Source organism: Typopeltis vanoorti, chromosome 1, assembly GCF_054136105.1.
Source record: "Typopeltis vanoorti isolate ZY-2024b chromosome 1, IOZ_Tvanoo_1.0, whole genome shotgun sequence".
In the NCBI taxonomy this organism is placed as follows: Eukaryota; Metazoa; Arthropoda; class Arachnida; order Uropygi; family Thelyphonidae; genus Typopeltis; species Typopeltis vanoorti.
The window spans coordinates 102,446,344-102,467,606 of NC_143549.1; the positions used below are offsets into that span (position 1 = coordinate 102,446,344).

At 38.6% G+C, this 21,263-nt stretch overlaps 1 protein-coding gene across 6 annotated transcripts in view; it reads right to left on the minus strand.

Moving 5' to 3' along the window:
- The window catches only part of LOC150110258 (thymocyte selection-associated high mobility group box protein TOX-like), a 279,484-nt gene extending 260,151 nt beyond the window's left edge, over positions 1 to 19,333 (minus strand). For 2 of the 6 annotated variants that reach the window (XM_090398671.1, XM_090398707.1), the window contains exon 1: positions 18,343 to 19,323. In XM_090398671.1, coding sequence (XP_090254797.1) covers positions 18,343 to 18,375 — 33 coding nt within the window. In that variant the 5' untranslated portion in view covers positions 18,376 to 19,323. Of the gene's footprint in view, positions 1 to 2,405; positions 2,430 to 18,342 lie in introns of those variants that run through there. The other 4 variants (XM_090398662.1, XM_090398654.1, XM_090398680.1 and 1 more) reach the window with 4 other exon arrangements.
- Positions 19,334 to 21,263: the final 1,930 nt, after the last annotated feature.

Consider the following 21,263-nt stretch of genomic DNA (forward strand, 5'->3'; position numbering starts at 1 on the left):
TTGCCATCCGAACCAATTTATATTTATGAATTTACTTTCCAGGATTCACTTTTCTAGATATTAGAACCATTATTTTGCCCCAGGACACCAGAAATCCATAGGCAATTTGTCATTAATTAGATCAATAATGAAATCAATAATAGCACGGGATATCACAGCAAATAGATTTCATAGAGCCTTCTTTCTCGTGGATGTCACATACATTATGCAAACAACGGCCATCGGCGATATTCTTAGACTAATGGAAATGTTCCGAATGAGGAGATCAGTGACGAATTCGAGGATTTCAAACATCGTCGAGTGGATTTCTGTATAACGGGAAGCAATGAGACTATTGCGAGTCTAATTACCAAACGAATTCCTGATAATTCTCAAAACGATGCTTAACCAGACTTAAATTTCGTCAAAATTTAAATAAAATAAAATAAAACATGACGGTAGATTTCAGCTGCTATTTCCTAGGTTGGTTTTCCATTACAGATTTTTCCATCAAAGATTACAGAGAAATCACAATTTGTCACTCGAATAGAAAGAACTGGGTTCAAATCCCGTCCAGTTCTGAAGAACGAGTTAGCTTCATACTGAGATAGGAGAGCTTTTCATTCTGGGAACTCATTATTTTATTTATTATTATTTTTGTTTGTTTTTGTTTTCCGCACAGGCAAAGTGGCAAGCTTACTGAAGGTCTGCAGTGGCTTTCAAAAATTCCATTTTTAGTCTCTATGGCCAGGTTTGCGGACTATCTATCCCTTAGCTCAGCTACTATACGAATGTACGATGGACCTCATACTTCGTGTAGAATGGACATTAAAAAAAAAAAAAGATCGCAATTAACAGATATAATATATTTGACTACCGCACACTCTTCATTGCGTAGGTCATAACGACTAATCCAATCCTTCCGTAAACTCGAATGTAATTCCAATAAAAGGGTAGACATGGCACGTGAACTAGTACAATAATAATAATATTTGTATGGGGTGCATGTTGAGCCTTCCCCCCCCCCTTTTGGGGGGCATGTTGAGCCCTCCTGATGAGAGATTAAGTATGTATTTTTATGACTGTAGATCTGTGTGTGTGTGTGTGTGTGTGTGTGTGTGTGTGTGTGTGTGTGTGTGTGTGTGTGTGTGTGTTCACGGGGACGATTTAACTGTTCTGAGGGACGAAAAACCCGAGTTTCCGGTTGGAAAAACCCCTCTACCTCCGTATGATACCGGCTAACTCACTTTTAGTCCTCACGTCACGGATGGGAACTGAACCCAGGTCTTTCCGACTAAAGGGCTTCGTCTATAAGCCAGGGAGGATCTTAATTCCTAATATACTTGATAGCATAATACCCTCATCCCACAACTTTATGTGTCTCCCACCCATGAAAAGTTGTAAAACTATAATACATCAGTACTGTGTGCGTAGGCTAAGCCTTTCTTTCATTTTTTTTAAATTTAATTTTCGCATAATCCGGAAACCCTGCTCTTGAGATTAAATGTGGACGGTGGTCTCACACCTAGGAAAGAAATTCTTCTTCAACATAAAAACAATCACAAACATCCATGTTCACTGTGGGATTCCAACTAGGGTACGTTAACCATTCAGTAAACCAGGCCGACAATTCTTAAAAAACTAGTGAAAGAGCCACGTAAGCGCACCACAGAATTCTGTGACACGTATGCAGTCAATCATTTCGTTTGGATTGTGCCGATTTTTCTTACAAATAAATAAACAAAATGGTCATCGAAGTCACACGCGCACACACATTAGAAAGAATGTAGTTTATGAATATATTTCTAACTCATAGAGGTATCAGGATCAGTGGCGCACTCAGGATTTAATCTTGGAGGGGGCCGAGTACTCAAGATTAATCTTGGGGGAGGGGGGCAAGCACTAATGATTTAATCTTGGGGGGGGGCGAGTTGAGTAGACGATTTGAGAATACACACTACGCATTGCATACGACCTATGACTGAGCATCTGCAGTGATCGCCAATACATGATAACAGTGAGCTCCTCTGGCCCGGCTAGGGCAAACAAAGTATCGCCAGAGCACTACTTCGTTCGCCTTGCGTTCACAACGGCCGTGATTCCCGAGAGCCAGAGGGTATTCCCACCTTATGTGACCCTTAATTCCTAAGTAGTATAGAAATAGAAGACACGACACAACATAAATAAATTTTAAAAAAAAATTTAATTAGGAAAAGATTTTTGGAAAATTTTCTAGTGTTTTTTCCTTTTTCTTTAGGAGAGGCGCAGGGCCCCTTGGCCTCCCCTCCCTGGGTACGCCAATGATCACGATAGTGATGAAGTAAGATATCAGTAGGTTCTAAGCAATAAACTACAGCACAGTTAAATTACGGAAACTTATTTTATAGCAAGAAAATAAATCAAAACAAGGAATGATGCAATCTCACCCGTGCGGATTTTTAGACACCCATGCCTTACGGAAGATTCGAACCCGTAACCTTGTCCGGTTAATAAGCAATCGTTTTCACCAACTAACCTACAATTTCAACGCGTAACTTTGCCAAACAGCTTTTCTTTATCCTCCAGTACTCCTCCTCATTCCCCATTTAAGGGAAATCCTCGTCCCCGATTCCAAGAAACAAATTATTAAATAAATACCGAAACCCAGCTGTAAAGTCAATTCTTCAGTTCGGAGCTGTGTGGTCGCCTTTGACCACCCTCCGATGAGGCGCCGGCAGACTTGCGGAAAGCTAGTTATGCTACACCATTATCAAAGGGAAGAAAAGTGATATCGCCACTTTACGATAGTCCTGCCGCTCACAACGCAACCGTACTAGGAATGCCACCCGCGGAGAACTGCGACACATATTAACCCGTAAAACACACACACCCTGTCAAGCAGCCCGACAGAGACAAACCAACCTGACGTATGCAAACATCCTACCGGTCACGGAGGGCCATCAATCAGCTCGTGTAAGAACCCATGCACACGACTCCGCCAACAACCCTTTAGCATTAACTTTTTTTTTTTTTCTTTTTCTTTACTTTCCCCTCCGTCACACATCTCTTCCTCGTGTGTGACAGTTTTTCTTGTTCTGGATTTCTTTCACGTCAACCAGCAAAACGTGTTTAAATCTAACGATGCGGTCACACAGAGCATGCCACCTACTGCAGCGTGAACTCACAGGGGGTGGGATGAGGCTGAACATCATTATTCACTGGTTTAGGACGTTTGCATGTGGAGTCTGGAAAAGCCTGCACTTTATACTGCATTAGAAGGCGGCACATTGAAAAAAAAAGAAAGAAAAAACGTCTAACAGATAATAATCGTAAAGAAATTACAGTCACAGTCGAACGACAACAATTTAAACTATAACCGGAAATTTAATCTTTGAATAGTCGTTTGGTTATTTTCATTTCTATTGTTGGATAGCTATTTGGAGCGCATACCAAACGACTATGGACTCAAACACGTGGACGAAGACACGTGCTGCATATATTAGCTTCAGGCATTGTTGGAAATGTACATTGACATGCTTGTTACAAACAAAGTAATAAAGATTTGTTAAGTCATTGAACCATTCCTTGTTTATCGAAAGAACTGAAGCATATCCTCATACCTCTGTGAAGAAAACAACTTATTAATATTAAAGAAAATATAAATGTATTCATTTAAATATTCAAATAAATGTTCAAATATGAAAATACTACTTGCCTTTTTCATCGAGGATTTCTTCGCTTTTTCGTGCAGTTCCATTTACCATTATATCTCTTTTCTTTAGTTCCGATTCATATTCGGATTGGACGCATGGAGTGACGAAATTTAAAATAATGACCAACACAATTACACGCTATACAGATGGATAGTTCTCTTAATAACACAGAGCCGGAATTCCCATTTAACTTTTTTTTTTTTTTTGTATACTAATCAGGTTGTGTGTAACAAGTATTGATAAATTAATTATCTTATTATTCCAATCTGAAGTGGAAAGATTTTTGCGATATTTCTGTCAATTGAATCGAAATATGGATAACATATTATAATTAGTCAATTTTAATATTAAATCATTTCTTTGTTCTACGCTTCGATTCAAATTATTATTTATTATTCGTGAATTAACTGATAATCCAATGTGTTTATGTTCCAACGCGTACGTTTTAGAATAGGCTACAATTTATTTATTTTAATAAAATATGATTTAATCATGATAATAAACCATTCATACTCGGTGATTGATCAAGTTTCAGTATTATTGAAAGAATTGTAGTAGTATATGGTTTGAGAAAAAAAAACAACTGAAATTGACTTTTTTTGTGTGTGACGTAACAATGATACGTTTGAGCAGGCAAGTTACTATGTGGTTAAAGCATTGTTACAAATCTAACAGTAGATATAATGCGAAAAAACCAACAAACAAACGGAAATTGACTTTTTTTTGTGTGTATGATGGAACAATGATACGTGTAACAGGCATGTTAGTGCGTGATTAAAGCATTGTTGCGTATTCAACAATAGATATTCATTTCAAATTTTGAAAGATTCAAGATTACAAAATTATCCTTTCTTGTCATCCTATTACAATCACCAAGTTTTATTTTTTTTTCTTCTAAAGTTGAACAAAGAAAGCTCAATACGTAGCTATCCATACAAAAGAAAACAGCCGTTAATTCAATGTAAAAAAAAAATCCCAAACACGACAGAACGAACAGAGAATTTCATTTGCTGTAGTAGTCCGTAAATATCTATTAAAAAAAATAAAAATAAAAATAAAACGAACCTTCCACTATTTCATTGTGGCCGAAGCGTAAAGAAATGCCTCCGAACTATTCCTTTCAGAACGATTCCTCCAAAGGCCTTACTGTCCAATGTTCTCAATTAAGCTGCGGGTTCCTTCAGCTCTCTCCTAGATCAGGATGCGGTCAATCATTCACCCGGCGCTTCATTCCAGCTGACCGCTTTGCTCGACGTCACCGCTATATATCGGAAACCGAGCCACGAAAGGCTAGGGTCAGATCGACGCTCGCTAAAGATGAAAGAAAACAGCTTTTGGAGGGTAAAACGTAGAATGCTTATTTATAAACGTGCGCAGGCGTCAGTAAACCATTTCCGCACAACAAAAAAAATCGGAAAAAAAATCGGCGACTATAAAATGAAAAGAGGGAGAGATCACGAGCAAGGAAAGTAACAGAGCATGAGTCAGCGGAATCTCCGGCTTGTGTCGCAGTTAATCCTTTTAATTCTTATGTGGTGTGAGTAGAGTGAAATTTCTTTCCTTTCTGTGCGCGCCCTTTTTTTTTTTTTTGGAGGGGGGGTATCGTACGTTACATCATTTAACAATACCCACAGCTCAGAACGCGTGGGAAAGAAAGTGATCACTGAATATCCCATCTACGTATGCTTTTAACACATCACTTGTAGAACTCCCAGAGCAATAAATAATTCTTCTGTTTGCTGTTATTAATGCTCATAAAACGAACAAAAAAAAATCTGTTAGTTTCATCCTGTTTCTTAGTGTTACTAACGTTAGTTACCATGGAGATTTTATAGTGAATTTCAAACCATTGCAGCATTGTTGTACATTCAAATGTAGATTACCAAAGCAACGGAATATCTTGTATTGTTTGCGTCATAGGATTGTTTATGAGCTGTAGTACTAAATAATACTTGATTTTATAGTTAGAAGCAGTATTGAATTGAAGAATTGCAAAATTGAAGCAGTCTCCAGAGATTTAAGAAAGCTTAGCTCAGCATCTTTTCTACATTTATTTTTATTCCGTAATCCTGACACCATGCTGAGAATAATAAGGATAATTAGATGGCACATATTTATGTATTCTTCAACGTCTATTATGTAAGAAATGGTGAACAAAAGGCCATATTATAGAATAAACATTCTATGTATATTTTATAACCAACAAAGGATTCCATGCGCGATGTACAATTGTTGTTTATAATATGACAGACTGGGTTAAGCTACTGGAAAATTTAACAATGTTACTACTATTTAGATGATCGTAAATGCTGTTAAGTGAGCATCCAGAGAAGATAAATCCTTATCAGGGTTTCTGTTTATTTTGTCTTTTTTTTTTTTTTTTAATGCTTCTCTGCCCAATCTTCACTGAATTCTGACTACGTGTGCGCACGGTCAGAATTCAGTAGATGACATTTTGGAGCAGAGTTGTCAGAGATGATAACTCTGACAACTCTGCAATCAATAATCAATCCAGCAATCAATAAGAGTGTTAACAGCATCCCAGTTTCATAATTTTATGTGTTATGCCGTTTCCTTTTTCTGTTTATTGGACGTATTTGTTTCCAACCATTGATCCTACTTTACCTTAACCGCAGTTCCCAACGTATTTGTAAGTGATTCAACTTCCCCTTCTCCACTTTCCACCTTCGTGTGAAACGTCTTAACGTTTTCATTCAATGTATGTTATCCTATCGAGAAAGGGAAGATCCTGCGCTAGTCATCCCGCTTCAAAATATCGTTTGCAATACACATCAGACGTGAACGTCAACATTTTTCGACCGACGATAAAAAAAAAATTCCATTTGAACAGAAGGGTATGAAACATAAAGAAACGAGTATTAAAGAAAGTCTGTAAGATGACTGAATTTCTTTCTTCCGTATTAATCTTAAACTAAATAATTCGTAAAGAAATTTAGTAATACTGTACTGATCAACAAGTATAAAACTTTTAAAATGTCAAATTTTATTGGCGTGTCTTTAAAAAAATAATAATAATGTAAAGATATGCCAATGAGAAATAACCCGCAAGCTTGTATGCATTTCTACTAAACTGTAACAGCCATAATGCTTTGCTTTGTTGTATTGCCCGCTATTCTTGTTCCGTAGCGTAGTCACAAGGATGGCTATGTTTACCCGTCCGTTAACAGATATAATATGCTTGTCTTATAGCTTTAGTTGCTTTGTCCATCATTTAAGATAACCTAATTCGCTGTTCTTCCCAGTGTTAATATCATTTACTTAGACCAACCAATTACATTTTGGTTCGGTCAGAATTACAGCCCAAGAAATTAAAAGCTATGGGTTCCGGTATATCGAGTACATTCTTCTAACCGGTTTGTCTTGTTCTGCGGGGGAAAAAAAAGAAAAAAAAAGGTAGAATGGAGAGCATCGCCGTTCTCAGACCAATAGGTCTTCAGTTCGAATTCCACCATGGGAATTGATTAGCTGGGAGATGATTTTTATCGCACGGTGTGACACCACTATTCTGTTTACCGGAAGAGGCTCCGAAGAGCCTACCCACGATACTAATGCATAGGTTTTGTGGATTGAATGATCATAAAAAAAGAAAAGTGAATGTTTATTATCTATTTTGATTTGAAGTAACGTTCTCTTTTTTTATTTTTTTTAGTTCAGACAAGTTATAATATAAGTTGTACGACAGCGCCATGCATGAAGATACGCTTAGAAGTTATTAATTCAAAACAAGAGCATCCAAAGGTGGGGAAACTCAAGGTCATGTATACACGACGCCACTGGTCAAAAGTGTCTTCACGCACTACTCAAGTGAAATGGTGGTTTCCTTATTACCATAAGTACATAGCACTAATGGACTGTACTTTGAGCAACGAAGTATCTATTTCCTCTTTTTCTTGCGTGCGTGTATGTGTCAGTGGTATAAGTACGTTTACACCTCACAATAAAACTTTTCCATATGCCCTTAAGCGATTTAGCAGATTTTGGTCCACTGCATTGCGGGTTTTTCTCTGTATTGTGCGTGTGACTGCTTTCAGACTTTGTATGGTACGTTGTTGGTTTTAACGGTTTTAGCATTCCCTAATGTATTCAACTAAAATATATTTTATATACAGAATGGTTATAAAGTCCTTCGTCTAGTTTGAAACTGAATATTTAAACAATAACTAGCTTCATGGCTGTTAGGTGGACGCTGATTTAAGGCTTAAAAACAAACAAAAATGAACGTACGTGATGGAACTGTCTGCATAAGCCGTTCGATGGCACCTTCTCCGAAATACAGTACAGCCCAAACCGATTATGGATACACACAACAGTACATCCGTATTTTCCACATTATTATTATTATTTATTTAGCTTACGATAATAGTTAGCCTAGTGGCTTTGCGCTTCGCAACCCTATGCCTGGGGAAGGAGTGTCCTAGGTTCGATACCCGTCGGTGACGTGAGGAGCTGAAGGCTCTTCCTCAGCCATAGCTAAATTAGCCGGTCTTGGGCGTGGACCGCAGGGCTTTTCCCCCAGTTTATCGGGGGTTTTTTCATCCCGTAAGCAGGCAAACCGGCCCCATGAACACACGATGCTACAGTCAAAAATACAACGGCCGTCGTGCAGCTCTTTTTACAGGGAAGTACGGAACCATCCCAATCCCCCTCCCCCAATTTTATTCGTGCTCGGGACCGGCATAGCTGACGAATGAGGCCTATGGCTGGGTGGGTCTTAAGTATTCCTGACTGTAATTCGCGTGTGTTGAAGGGGCCAGTTTGCCTGTTCTGGTCGACGAAGAAAAAAAAAAAAAAATCCTACCTCCGTATGAGACCGGCTAACTCACGTCACTGACGAGAATTGAACCCAGGTCTTTCCGACCAAAGGACTTCGTCTATACCTTCTGAGCTACCGAGTCTCTATTATCCACTTGTTAATAGCGTATCAACAATAACAATCGGGTATACATCATTGCATCTATGATATCGAGATCGTTGATGGTGCAACAAGTGGGTATTTATTTTCGAATGGAGGCAATCACCCTCAGCATCCCCTTGAGATATTTTAGAAGTCTGATGGTTCCTCTGTTATAACGAAAAACCGTTCATGGGAATGAAATCCAAAGACTTCTCCTGTATGTACTAAGGAATCTTCAATTGACAATGCAGTCGATCCACCGAATTGTTTCATTTTTCTGAATTTCGGAGAGGTCCTCCATCCTTCATGAAGATTTCATTCATAAGACGACCTCGTTCTTTAAGATTCGCATTAGCGTTTGTGACGAGTCTTGGATTCCATTGATCAGTTACTTTGCAACTTTCAAGACACGGAACATCCTTCAAAGAACACTGGACGGACGGCTGTTCCTTGAAAGGATGTAAAAGGCGTGTGTTCACGCGGATACGTTACCGACAGTCGAATTCGTTGGACTGTCGATTTCGATGTCAGTGATGGGAATGCAAAACATTTGCTATCAAAGACGATGACGATGATATTGCAAAACAGACAAATCTTGGTCGGCTCAGAAACGCATCCGGGTTCTTCAATGCTGCTCAGCATTGCATCATCTCATCTATTGCTTTTATTTTGTTCGTTTAGATTGCTTATAATCCAACTGTGCTTTATGCTACACAGATACATGGCTCAATTGCAGAATTTGGCGCGTTTAACTTCAGCCTCCGACCCTTTTAATTCTGAAGCCGCTAAAAAAGAAGAAAGGTAGTCTACACCACTTGCCGACACTCACCTTAGCTAGTCTTTGTACACGTAAGAGAGAGAGAGAGAGAGAGAGAGAGAGAGAGAGAGAGAGAGAGATGATCAGTCTTTCTTATAAAGCACTCACCGGTTAAAAGCACAGATCAGCGTATTTCTGGTATAAAGCAGTGACTCAAATTACACCACTGCACACCGTAGCTGCATATTCCCAGGAGGACGACATTAATGCACATGCCCACGTTTAATTCTTTCCCCACAAGAAAAACAACTTCCTTGTACTTTTTCTACTACTACCTAATTGACTTTGAGCTTTACCGGAGAGAGATCTACCGAAATACTAGTGGAAGAATGATACTCGAATATATCTTTCTCGCTAACACAGACTTGAAAAAGGGTCATCGGATGTGGAATTTTTGATAACAGATATATTTTAAATCTTGTCCGTAGTGTAGTCGGTAGGTAATGATACCATTAATCTTATTTGCTTTTGTCTCATCTAAACAACCAATCAACAACAGCCTTTTAGACTGACAGTGTAAATCGAAATAGATTTGTAAGTTTCGTTAACAATTTTTCACGAACTATAAAGGCTAGCGAAATACCCTTGCTCAACAAAGCTCCAAAAGTTCATTGTTACGTCATAGTTGATGAAACTACTTTAAAATACCTTTCAAATCGGCACGGTGTAGCAGATTTAAAGTTTAAAATTTGGTCACGTGATAAATCTGGCATCCTCATGTTTTTGTTTACTTATTTATTTATTTTCATGTACCCCTTGAGGAAAACGATGTTTTAAAGCATTTAACTCCGCCGACAGATGGTCAAAAGCATTAGTTCAACAAATCATTCTTTTTCTACTCGATTCTTAATCTCTGTTGGTTCCCCGGAATAATCCACGCAGTTTATATGGATAACAGTGGAGGATAATAGACAGAACGCTTCTCTTAGTCATCTACCTACCAGTAACATGACCAATACCGACCGGTGGGATGACTCCGTGATGCGGTCGATAGGATAGACCTCTCGGGTGGAAAGAGTAGTTCAAATGTCGTCAAGCATGTGAGGAAATTTTTCTAGGCAGACCGAGTCGGATAAACAACGATTGTAGGATTATTTTTTTCTTTGGAAAAGCTGCGTTTTATTCCTACTAAAAACATAAACTAACTTGCGAAGACGTGCAGCTGACATCGCACAGGTTTTTTTTTTTAACTAGCACAATCACTAAAGAAAAACAACCAAACGTGACCTGTAATTATTATAAGAGGACTCATATTCATTGATATTTGCTTACTCATGTTTATTTCAAGTAACATTTCTATATGCATCGCTTCAAACAGTTGCATCACGTCCATTTCAACAATTAGCGTGGTGTGTATTGTTAGCAACAGTAGGATGTCAGCCACAGTTAGCGCGTGTCCATTGTTGTAATTAATTGTTGTGTAATGAATACCAATTCATTGTTGCAAACTGCAGCCAGTTACTATATGGATTTTATTTCTGCTTTTTTTTTTTTTAAATCATTATTTAAACTAGGAAATTTGTATCGACGAAGTGTTAATTATTACAATAATATTCCAATTCTTTTTAATGCCGTTACTATTCACGGCAACCTACTTTGCTACTCTAGTGGATGTATAAAAATAGTAGGTGGAGAATTTATATTCTCACTTTATTAATCTCTTCATCTTCCCCCCCCCCTTTTCTCTTTCCTCCCCCTTAAAAAATGGGTACGCCTACAAATAAAATCCTATCGTTAGCTACATTTTAATAGGGAGTTCATTTTGTCATGAAAAGGCTCAACACACGGCTTGCTTTTCCCTTATATTACATGTGGCTAATATTCGTTTACGTCATTATTTCTTTGTTACCGCCTTAATTACTTGTGATAAAAATCTTTAGTACAGGAATTCTGGGAAGTCATATGAAACCCTTTTTAAAAGCTTCGTTTTAATTAGCCGACGATAAACTAATTACTTGCTTGCAAAAACTGACAGGTCTCAAAAAGCAGCAAACGCCATCCGACACGGCAGACAATGGGTTCCCGCGCAGCCTAGAAAACACAGTCGCTACTCCCGCTGCCGGTATCAACGGCAAGCCAGAAATGCTAGCTAGCTAGCTAGCTAAAAAAGGGGGGGAGGGGGAGAGAGAGAGAGAGAGAGAGAGAGAGAGAACAGAATAACGCGCGCGCTGGAGAGTTTTCGTTTAGAAGCGGAGTTTACCAAGCCCCAGTGACCACACGTTGACTAAGTAGTTAGGCCTAAAATGACTGCCACTGACTAACCTATCCTGGGATACATCCGACCACGAATACCTCAGACACTGACAGCTTGCGACAAACGAGCGCGCGTAGTCCCTCAGTTCCCAACCGGCGATAAATCGGAACGGGAAAGGTTAATCTAACACGTCCCCGATAAAAATTAATGGCATTAAGTAAATCTGTTTTTACCTGTATGCACACATCCTGCGATTGTAAGATTTGTATTCAATCCACTTGACTTTTTTCAGTTTGGTATTTTGAAAGTGTCATTAAGCTCTATTAGTTGTAAGCTCGAGACGGTTCTCTGGTGTCACGTGCCATCTTCACTTTCAAACTTCCGGCCGTCCTTAAAAAGCAGGTTTTTCCGCGCTGTTCTGGATCCAGTTCAAAAAGGAACACGGAAGGTATTCAATGCTTCGATATCCGATCTAGTTGAACTTTGCGGACAGTTTCTACGTCAAGTTTATGGCAGTGTTCGACTCTGCTATAATAGTTTTAATTAAACACGTGTTAGTTATTATTTTAAAACTTAATGGCGCGTGTGTTTAGATGAGTAATTAATTTAAAAAAAAAAGAGATCTCAAATTACCGACCGTTAAATGTTTAGAATCTGTTTTTGATCCTTTTTTTTTTTTTTTCTTCGTTTGTTTTTCAAGTTGGGAACTCATACGGAAATGGAAATAATAAGCTCTCCACCAACACATTTATTCCAGTTTTACAACGGTTCTATAGAGGATGCACTCACGCCGATGATCCAAACTGTGATTGCTTGAGGAATTACAAAAGCGACGATTTTAAGGCGATTTAATAACTTAAAAATCTTCGAATCAATCAAATATTTTACGGGTTATGGGTATAGTGAGCTACATTTTAATGGGCATAATTAATAATCTAGTTAGTTTACAGTATTTTAAGCCGAATTAACTATTTCTAATTGGAATAAATGTTCCACCCCATCTTCCTTTATCGTTAGCCTCATTATAAATCCGATTAATACTGTGGGAGGAAGTTAATATTATCTGCACAGACTGTTGCGCCCGTAAATGTGTGTGGGTGTGTTCTTTGGCTGGTTTGTCTATTTTGAAAGGAAGAAAACTATGTTTCATTGAAAGAAAAACATTATTACCTCCGTGTGGAACTAGTTAATTTACTTTCAGTTAAAAAAACGGAAATTAGCAATCATTTATTTATATTTAAATGTAGAATCAATAGCTTTAAAACTATTAAATGTCGCCATTAGCGCTTATCAAGAATCTCGTATTATTTGGTTAAGAAACGACAAATGAGTTGAAATCCCGGTCTGACGGGATTTCAATTCGTGGCATTAACTATAACAGACTTACGAAAGCGAAAAATGGCAAACACTTAACCAAGAACATGACATTTGGGAAAGCTAGTTGAAGTCTTCATTCTTGAATAAGTCCTTATATCTTTCTATAATAAAATAGTTTTATTAGCTTGTTTGTTGTCGACTAAGACAGATGGGATATCATGCTTCCATGGTGTATGCAAGCATGAATGAAAACAGACAGATCACGTTGTCGTAAACAAAATAGATACTTGAGGATGGAATGAAATCTTCTGAATACGCTCTTGGCTCTAGAGAGCTAATAGCATTAGCTCTAATTGTTTTCAAACTGGACATCTCAGTATTGAAGCATATTTCAGTATTGTTTTTGTCGAGCACATCGTTCAGTGCCAAATGCGGAAGGGAGCATTACTAGCATAACAAAGAAGGAAAACCAAGACGATCAAGTGGATAATTGGGAGGTTTAAGTTGAGGATGGTTTGAAGATCAACTACCTTTTTTTTTGCAGTGATGAATATGGGGATAGGAGAAGAAGGAGGAAAACTTCGCTTATAGATGCTCAGGATCAAGATTATCCTGAGCATTTGTAGCAATGCTCAGGATCAAGATGATCTTATAGGTGTAAGATCAAGATGATCTTACATCTTACAGATGCTTAGGATCATCTTGATCTTGAGCATCTGTAAGAGTTTTCCAGACGCAAAGTTCTTTTTGATCAAAATGTGACGATGCAAAATAGGAACCTATTTTTCTATTTTGAACGCGATTATGAAGTTTTGTGAGAATATAAAAGCAAAAAACTGAAAGAGTTGAAAGGGAAGAAGTGAAAGGCATGTCGTATAGAAGAGGCTTCAGTATTACTTGAATTCCAATTAATATCGAGGAATGACATGGTTTAGATTACAGGGAAACCTGAGAGCGTACATTCTTGTTTGTGCACTGAATTACATTAAGCAACTAGAGCTTTGGTGCGCGTCGTTCGCTAATATTAGAATTTCAGTCGGTTTATTTGTGTGTTTGGCATTGAGTTCCTGAAAAGCCTGCTATTTCGTTCTTGACGATGTAATCTACCACGTGATTATGCTTTTGTGTATTTTATGTATTCCTGACTGTAATCCGTGCGTGTTCACGGGGCCGGCTTGCCTGTTCTGGGGGACGAAAAACCCGACGAGTTTCCGGATTCAGTCCCCCCCCCCCCCCACCGCTTTAGTCGAAAGAGACCAGATAAAGGTTCCTCACGTCATGGACGGGAATCGAACCTAGATCTTTCCAACCAAAGAGTTTCGTCTATAGCAACTGATGCTCGGGTTTCTTAAATGCGACACTCAATCTCACATATCTGAGAGAGAGAGAGAGAGAGAGAGAGAGAGAGAGAGAGAGAGAGAGAGAGAGAGAGAGAGAGAAGTGGTCAGGTATCAATGAAGAGGATCGTCAGGAGTCCTGATAGTTCCGAAAGAACTAAGGCTACGAGGCCTGTTGACTATATTTCTTAAACGTGCGTTCTTCTGAACGGCTTGTTAGTTCTAATGAAAAAGATCCCTTTACGAGAGTAAAAGCCGTGCAACCTCCGCATGAAACTGGCTACGTCACTTTCAGTTGAGAAACTATTATAAAGTTTTTTAGACTTCACAGACGAGATTCGAACCCAGGTCTTTGCAAACTTTTGAAGTAGCAGCGAGTGTTTGAAAACACTCGCCACTACAAAACACACAAATAAACCGACTGAAATTGTAATGTTTGCGACACTCGAGAAGTACGGGGAAGCTTGTGCATTAATTACCCTGGTCTGAGACCTGGTCATAGCTTGCCCTAACCGAGGCCAGGGAAATTATTGTACAAGCCAAGTGACGACGCTCAACCGGAAAAATAATTGTTAGTTATTTCCCAAGAATATTCCCTTATTTTTTATGTTTTTATTCACGTGTTTGCTTATTTAATTTTTAATTATTAAAATATTTAAGGGACATCAAAAAAACTTGGATTGAGGGAACAAACTGTTTGAAGTTTGATTTTGGAAAACGCTTTATTCCCCCCCCCCGTCCCAAGGCATGTTTTTTTATGTCCCTTTAGGTGATCATCGAATCTATTAAGATCAAGGAAGGGCTTCACTGTCTGTGTTCAATGAAAAAAATATTGTCAACTGACTAAAGCGACCTGATGACAACAGTACAGGTTATGAAGGGGTCCGAGTTCGGTACAGTTTCTTATCAAATTGTAAAGAATGTCATGCGGAGGTCATTTGCATAATAATAAAAGATGTAAATAAAAATTGTAAATCAGCAGATTCTAAAATCAAGAAAATTAAGACGGGGCTTCTTTTATTCACGCGCAGTAATAGCTTAAAAATGCGTAGGATTATGAAATACGTCAAAAGAACTTTACATGATTTAATCTTCTCTAAAAACCTTCCCGATTAAATGCATCAAAGAAAACAAGAATAAAGAACTCAGAGAAAGATAATAATAATAAAAAAGAAACGATAAGAAAGCTGCAGTAAAAATCAAGGAAATCCCCAAAGTACGGAGCTAATTACCTGTTAGAGATAAATTAAGAAAAGTCAGTAACTAATTAGACATCAATAAAGAAATCCCAGACAGGCACTTAAGCTGAAAATGATTTTAAGTGATTCAATTTGCACCATTAACGGGTTATCTCTTAGGCCTAATAAGAAACGGGAAAGTTTGTTTGTTTCGGTTACGACAGAACACCTCAATGCTTTTTTTTTTTTTTTTTTGCTACGGTAGTTAAAGCATTGAAGGATACAAACGACATTGTAGTTCATCGTGCGTAAAAGATTGAATCAAGTAATCCAAGCAAAGCGCGCAGAACTACCTTCATTGTTATGATTATTTGCATTGTTATTCGCAACATTTGTCTAAATGGAAACTTATCTAATTTTCTTGTTCTGGTTGGAATACGCCAAGATATCTTTGGATCCATGGAAATAATCAATGTAATAAATAAATAAAATTTGCCAGTATGGTTGGCCTAGTGGTTAGCGTATCCATCCTCCCACCAGCAGAATAAGGGTTCGAATCCCGTCATAGGTACGGATGTTTTTGTGAATGTTCTTGGGGGATGAATTGGAGACTTGAGTTCATGGTTGGACTCTAGAGCAGCGTTTGTGGACTAGAAAAAAAAAATTGTAACTCGCCCATGGTAGGAGTGTATCAGTTATCAGTTTGCAAAAACCTTTCGCGGGTAGAAAACCAGTGGCGCATCCAGAGAGGGGGAAGGGGCCTCCCCCCCAAAAAAAGAAAAACATTAGAAAACTTTCCAAAAATCTTTTCCTAATTAAATTTTATTTTATTTTATTTATTTATGTTGTGTCGTGTATTTCTATACTACTTATGAATTAGCGATCACTGCAGATGCTCAGTCATAGGTTGTATGCGATGCGTACTGTGTTTTATCAAATCGTCTACTCAACTCCCCCCTCCCCACACACACACACCCAAGATTAAATCCTGAGTGCGCTATTGGTAGGAACGGAATAAAAAACAGCTTTGAAATCTACATTTTCACTGTTTAAAATGCGTTGTCAGTCGATTTGTGTATTTCAATTGTTGACTAAGGATTGTTAATGATTTTCAACTGTTATCTTGCAAACAACGTAACAATTAAAATTTCTAACAATTGAAATAGACGTGCTTATTAAATTTTAGAAGATTGGTATCTTAATTGTGTACTGCTATGTCATCCTTTGTGGCCAAAAATAAAATAAACAAATAAATCTTTTGATTCCTTTCCGCATCCCACTTCCTATTAGCACCGTTTTCGATATTTCCCTTAACACCCAATGTCGTCACAAGCGAAACGAAAAGAAACTTATCGAATCCCACCAAAACACATTTACAGTAAGCCACCTCCTACACGCGACACACACACACACACCACGACGGCAAAAGCATCGGATTCTCCCCGTGTGCACGGAGTCATCAACGGTAATCGTTTTCCACCAAATTAACTGTTCACTCAACCAGCCATGTCGGATCCCATGACGACACCTACCTTGTAAACTGTCGGTCACTTACTTTGTGGTCACATCTCATAACCCTCTGTCGTCATTTCTTGCGGTCATCCAGCAATTTTCTTCAAGTCGTAAACACTGGGATTTACTTGTATTTGAGGGATCACTCCATTGTAATCCGCGCAAACAGGAGCCGTGATTGTTCACTTAGTATCCCGATTGCGGTCTTTAAAAAGGAAAGAAGAAGATAAAAAAAAAAATAAACTAAATAAACAGAAGACACCGCTAGTTCGCTTTTGTTTCCATCGCACACTGTACGAACGCTAAGCATCACATCACCTGTCTCGTCCGCCCGCCAGCTTTACGGCCGTAGGGGGAAAAAATAGCCGACGCGTTTCACTGGCACTTACTCCAGTCAGACACTTACAGCACTTCCTATTGTGCGGCCAGTGTTCTAGGGCACGGCTCAATACTTGAATTATCCCGTGAGCTGTCCCATTTTTTGATCATCCAGTTTCTTTTTTTTTTCCCTTCTTCTAGTTCCATTCTATTAATTGTTTACTGGCTTAGTATGGAAAGTCTTTAAACTACTTACTGGAAGATACGAGCGGCAGTTGTTCAATTATTGTACAATTACATCAAGTTCAGACCGTAATCAATAGTGCAAGTTGATACTCGTCTTTAGTATTCGTTTAAATATCGAACAAACAAAGGCACCAAACTATTACGATTAATTTGTTGACAAATACCTTCCATTATATGTTGAAGGAAGCACAGGACTCTTTATGTATCGAAATATATGACATCATTATTAAATCTGAAGAAGATAGCAAAAAGAAACAAACAAACAAAAAAAGCCTTCTCTTCATTTTGTTTTGTACATGGTTTTGAAAAGGTAAGAGATTGTTTAAAAAATAAACAGACGATTTTGAAATCTGCATTTTTACTGTTTATAAGGTATTGTCAGTTGATTTGTATATTTCAATTGTTGACAATGGATTATTCATGATTTTCAATTGTTATCTGGCGAACAACGTAACAGTTTAAAACGTCTACGTAACAATTAAAATTTCTAACAATTGAAATCAACGTGCTTGTTAGATGAAGTGTTGAAAATGACATAATGATGGATTGAAAATTGAATCGGTTCTATCAATGTAATTATACAAAAGTGTAATATAATGAATTCGATATATTTTAATCGCTTTGATTAATTGAATTAATGAATATATTAAGATATTTCTGTTCATCAGAAATTACCTTTTTTTATAAGCGAAAATAATGGTAATTATCGTACGTAACAATTAAAATATTTCAATATGCAATCCTACTTAAACACTTAAAACAGCAATCACATTTATCTAACCTAATAGTTTGACAAATACGCATGCAACAATACAAATCAAACGGACTGCAACTTACCTTGTATAGATATTGATCGTATATCTGCGTCATGTTGAACTCTTTGTTCTTTGATTATAACTGTTTAAACGACTTCCAGTTTGTTGACTAGTCCTAGTTTGTGATAAGAGTTTTACACTCGAGTTTTCTCCACAAATACGGGATATTATATATAAAAAAAGAAAGGTGTGTCTACAAACTTTCGTAAAACAATCAAGTTCTTGTCAAAACAATTGGCTACGTAGTCTTCATGAATCTGCATTCACAACTGCAACAATCAATAGTGACGTCAAAATCGTTCTCTCAAATTGTTTTCAAACAATAATCCTTTTTTTTTTTTTTTCCCTTTATTTATTTACTTATTTCGCCACAAGCTACGAAAGCGCGTCGGGTCCACCGGGGTTGAAAAATATCACGTGTATCAAAGACACGGTTTAAAGCTTTGTTCTAAACCGCTTAATTGTTGGCCGACAGAAAAATCCTCGAGGCACTAACTTGCGATACCTTCATTAAAAGGTGATCAACAGGGGTTGCTAACAGGTGACACTTAAGCAGGCAAGTTACGCGTGTCGGTTGGTATCGGAAGGGACGCAGAATTGATAGGACATCTTTCACCTTTTTTTCCCGTCTTGTCTAGGGGACATTTAAAACAACACCAGAGAGAGAGAGCTAATCACACATGTGTGTGCACCCTTGTTACGATTTGATCATTCGATAGTAATCTCCAACATCGAGTAGTTATCGGGGCAAAGCTACGAAAGCAACGCACCGGACGTGCGACCCCCGTGGGAGTGTCACGTAAAGACCAAGAACATGCGGACAGGCCACACAGTGCTGCACCTCGCAGGAATACATCTCTCCCGGAGCGAGTAGCCTTCAGTGTTCGTAGCGTGCCACCGTGAGCCGGCGGTCTCCCCATTACATCGTTATTGTTGTTGGAACACGGAACAGCCTTCTTCCAATAGTTGAAGCCATTGCGGCGGCCATGATCCGGCCCCCATTATGATTGGCTGTTGCTCCTAGCGATGGGATTGTCCCAAATAGGAAGGGAGGTAAAGGTGAAAATGGCTGCGTTTCCTTAATGGGGCGGAGCGCTTACAATAGCTCCGTCATAAGAGCAGTTTTGTCACGTTGGACACCCATGTGCCGCTTCGCGAGAATTCAATCAACGTGTTAATGGAACCGTGACTCGGGGAAAACAGCGCGCGCTTGCATGAGTCTTCTCCTTTCTCGGAGAGTATGAGAAGACTTTAATAAACATGCGGCAAATGAGAGAAAAAAAAAAAAAAGGGAGAAATCTCGACAGACATGAATCCAACATGTTGCCCGTATGGGACGCTGAATAGTGGCTACACTGTTTGCATGTTTATCCACATTTGCGGGAGAGAGTAACGAATAGCCGAGTACGGCACTTCGTGTCAAGGAGAAGGCGATTGATAAAGTGGTTTGTGTAATAGTATGCAAGTCGCTTGCTTTTAAGCGTGGTTATTGGCTTTTCAGCATCAAGTTGAACGAGTAGTTGATCAAGTAGCCTCGGGGATCGTAATAACAAATTGCCCTGAATGCCGTTTATATAATTAGTTTCTAAGTATTATGGCATTTTTTTTTTTTTTTTTTTAATCGTTGGAAGGATAATTCTGGTTTTGTACTGACATTTTGACTCTGGTGCGTTTTACGTTTATTTATTTGATATTAAATAGTTGTCGCAGCTAAGCCTAACTCGCAATAGGGTTGAGGATAAGAATGATTTCATACCGATGTCGGTTTTTTTTTTTTTTTTTTTTTTTTTTTTTTAACCGTATGAATACACACGCTGATTGCAGATCTCTCATTACATTAATAACTCCAAATTAAGGCGCAAGTGGGTAACCTTACATCGTAAACAGCGCCGAAAAATCTACCGAAAAAATCTTGCGTTCACAAAATGTAAAAGGCTTACCAGATTCGCGCATTCAAGGAAAGATTAGCACATTAATCCCAACAAGTAAACGGATTAAAGAAGAAAGGAAGGCATGTTACCGTTCCTGCTTGTGTAGTTAATTCTCTTACTATGTCGAACCGCAGACCTGCTTGTTAAATGCTAAGGTAAACATCTTCAAAGGGTAATTTGAAGAAAGTGGTAGAGCTAGAAGGCGAAGATAGACGCGGTTAATTTTGACCCTGAATATTCGACTTTATTCTTCCTATCATTATCTCCTACAATACGTAGAGATATAGCTAGTTTCCAGAGTGTGTGACGTCACAATGATGAAAATACAACAGTATCACGTGTGAGATGTTGTTGGTTAAATCATAGTAAGTCATTATTAGAGATAAATCGATGTGAAAGCCGACTGATAGCAATTTCAAAAAGCAACAGGAAGACGAATTGAAATCTCTCCGTTTTTAATATCGTCAAGCTGTTCACCTTACGGTAGAACAGGTCATTTCATCGGGAAGAAATAAACTTCTCAAGTTATACACAGCGATCGTAGGAGAGTCTCCCCCCCCCCCTTTTCCCATCCTGTACGGCAGTCACTGGGCTTGCCGCCTGCTTATTGCTAGTCTCAACCACACGAGCAGGAAGTAAACAATCTGCACGCACGAGCAAGTTTCTACTTCCGACATGTGGCTTACTACAGTTTCTCTACATGTTGTAGGGTGTTCAGAGACAGTGCCATGTCGTCGGGTCGTTAGCTATATAAATGATAATCATAGTATCGTGTGGGTCTGCCTGGTGTGACGACACACAAGTGAGTGCAATATCTGTCTGCGGAGAAGTTTAAAGGGTCACACTGCTACGGAGTTTGTAGGTCACAGTTTCAGTGAAATGGACGCTAAACGCGTGTGTCTTATCGAACAGTCCGGCAGATTGTGTGCGTGTGTGAGTGTATACGAGCGCGCGTGCAGCAACACGTGCTAGCGGCGAGGCAGCACAGAGATGAAGGTCCAAAGTATGTACA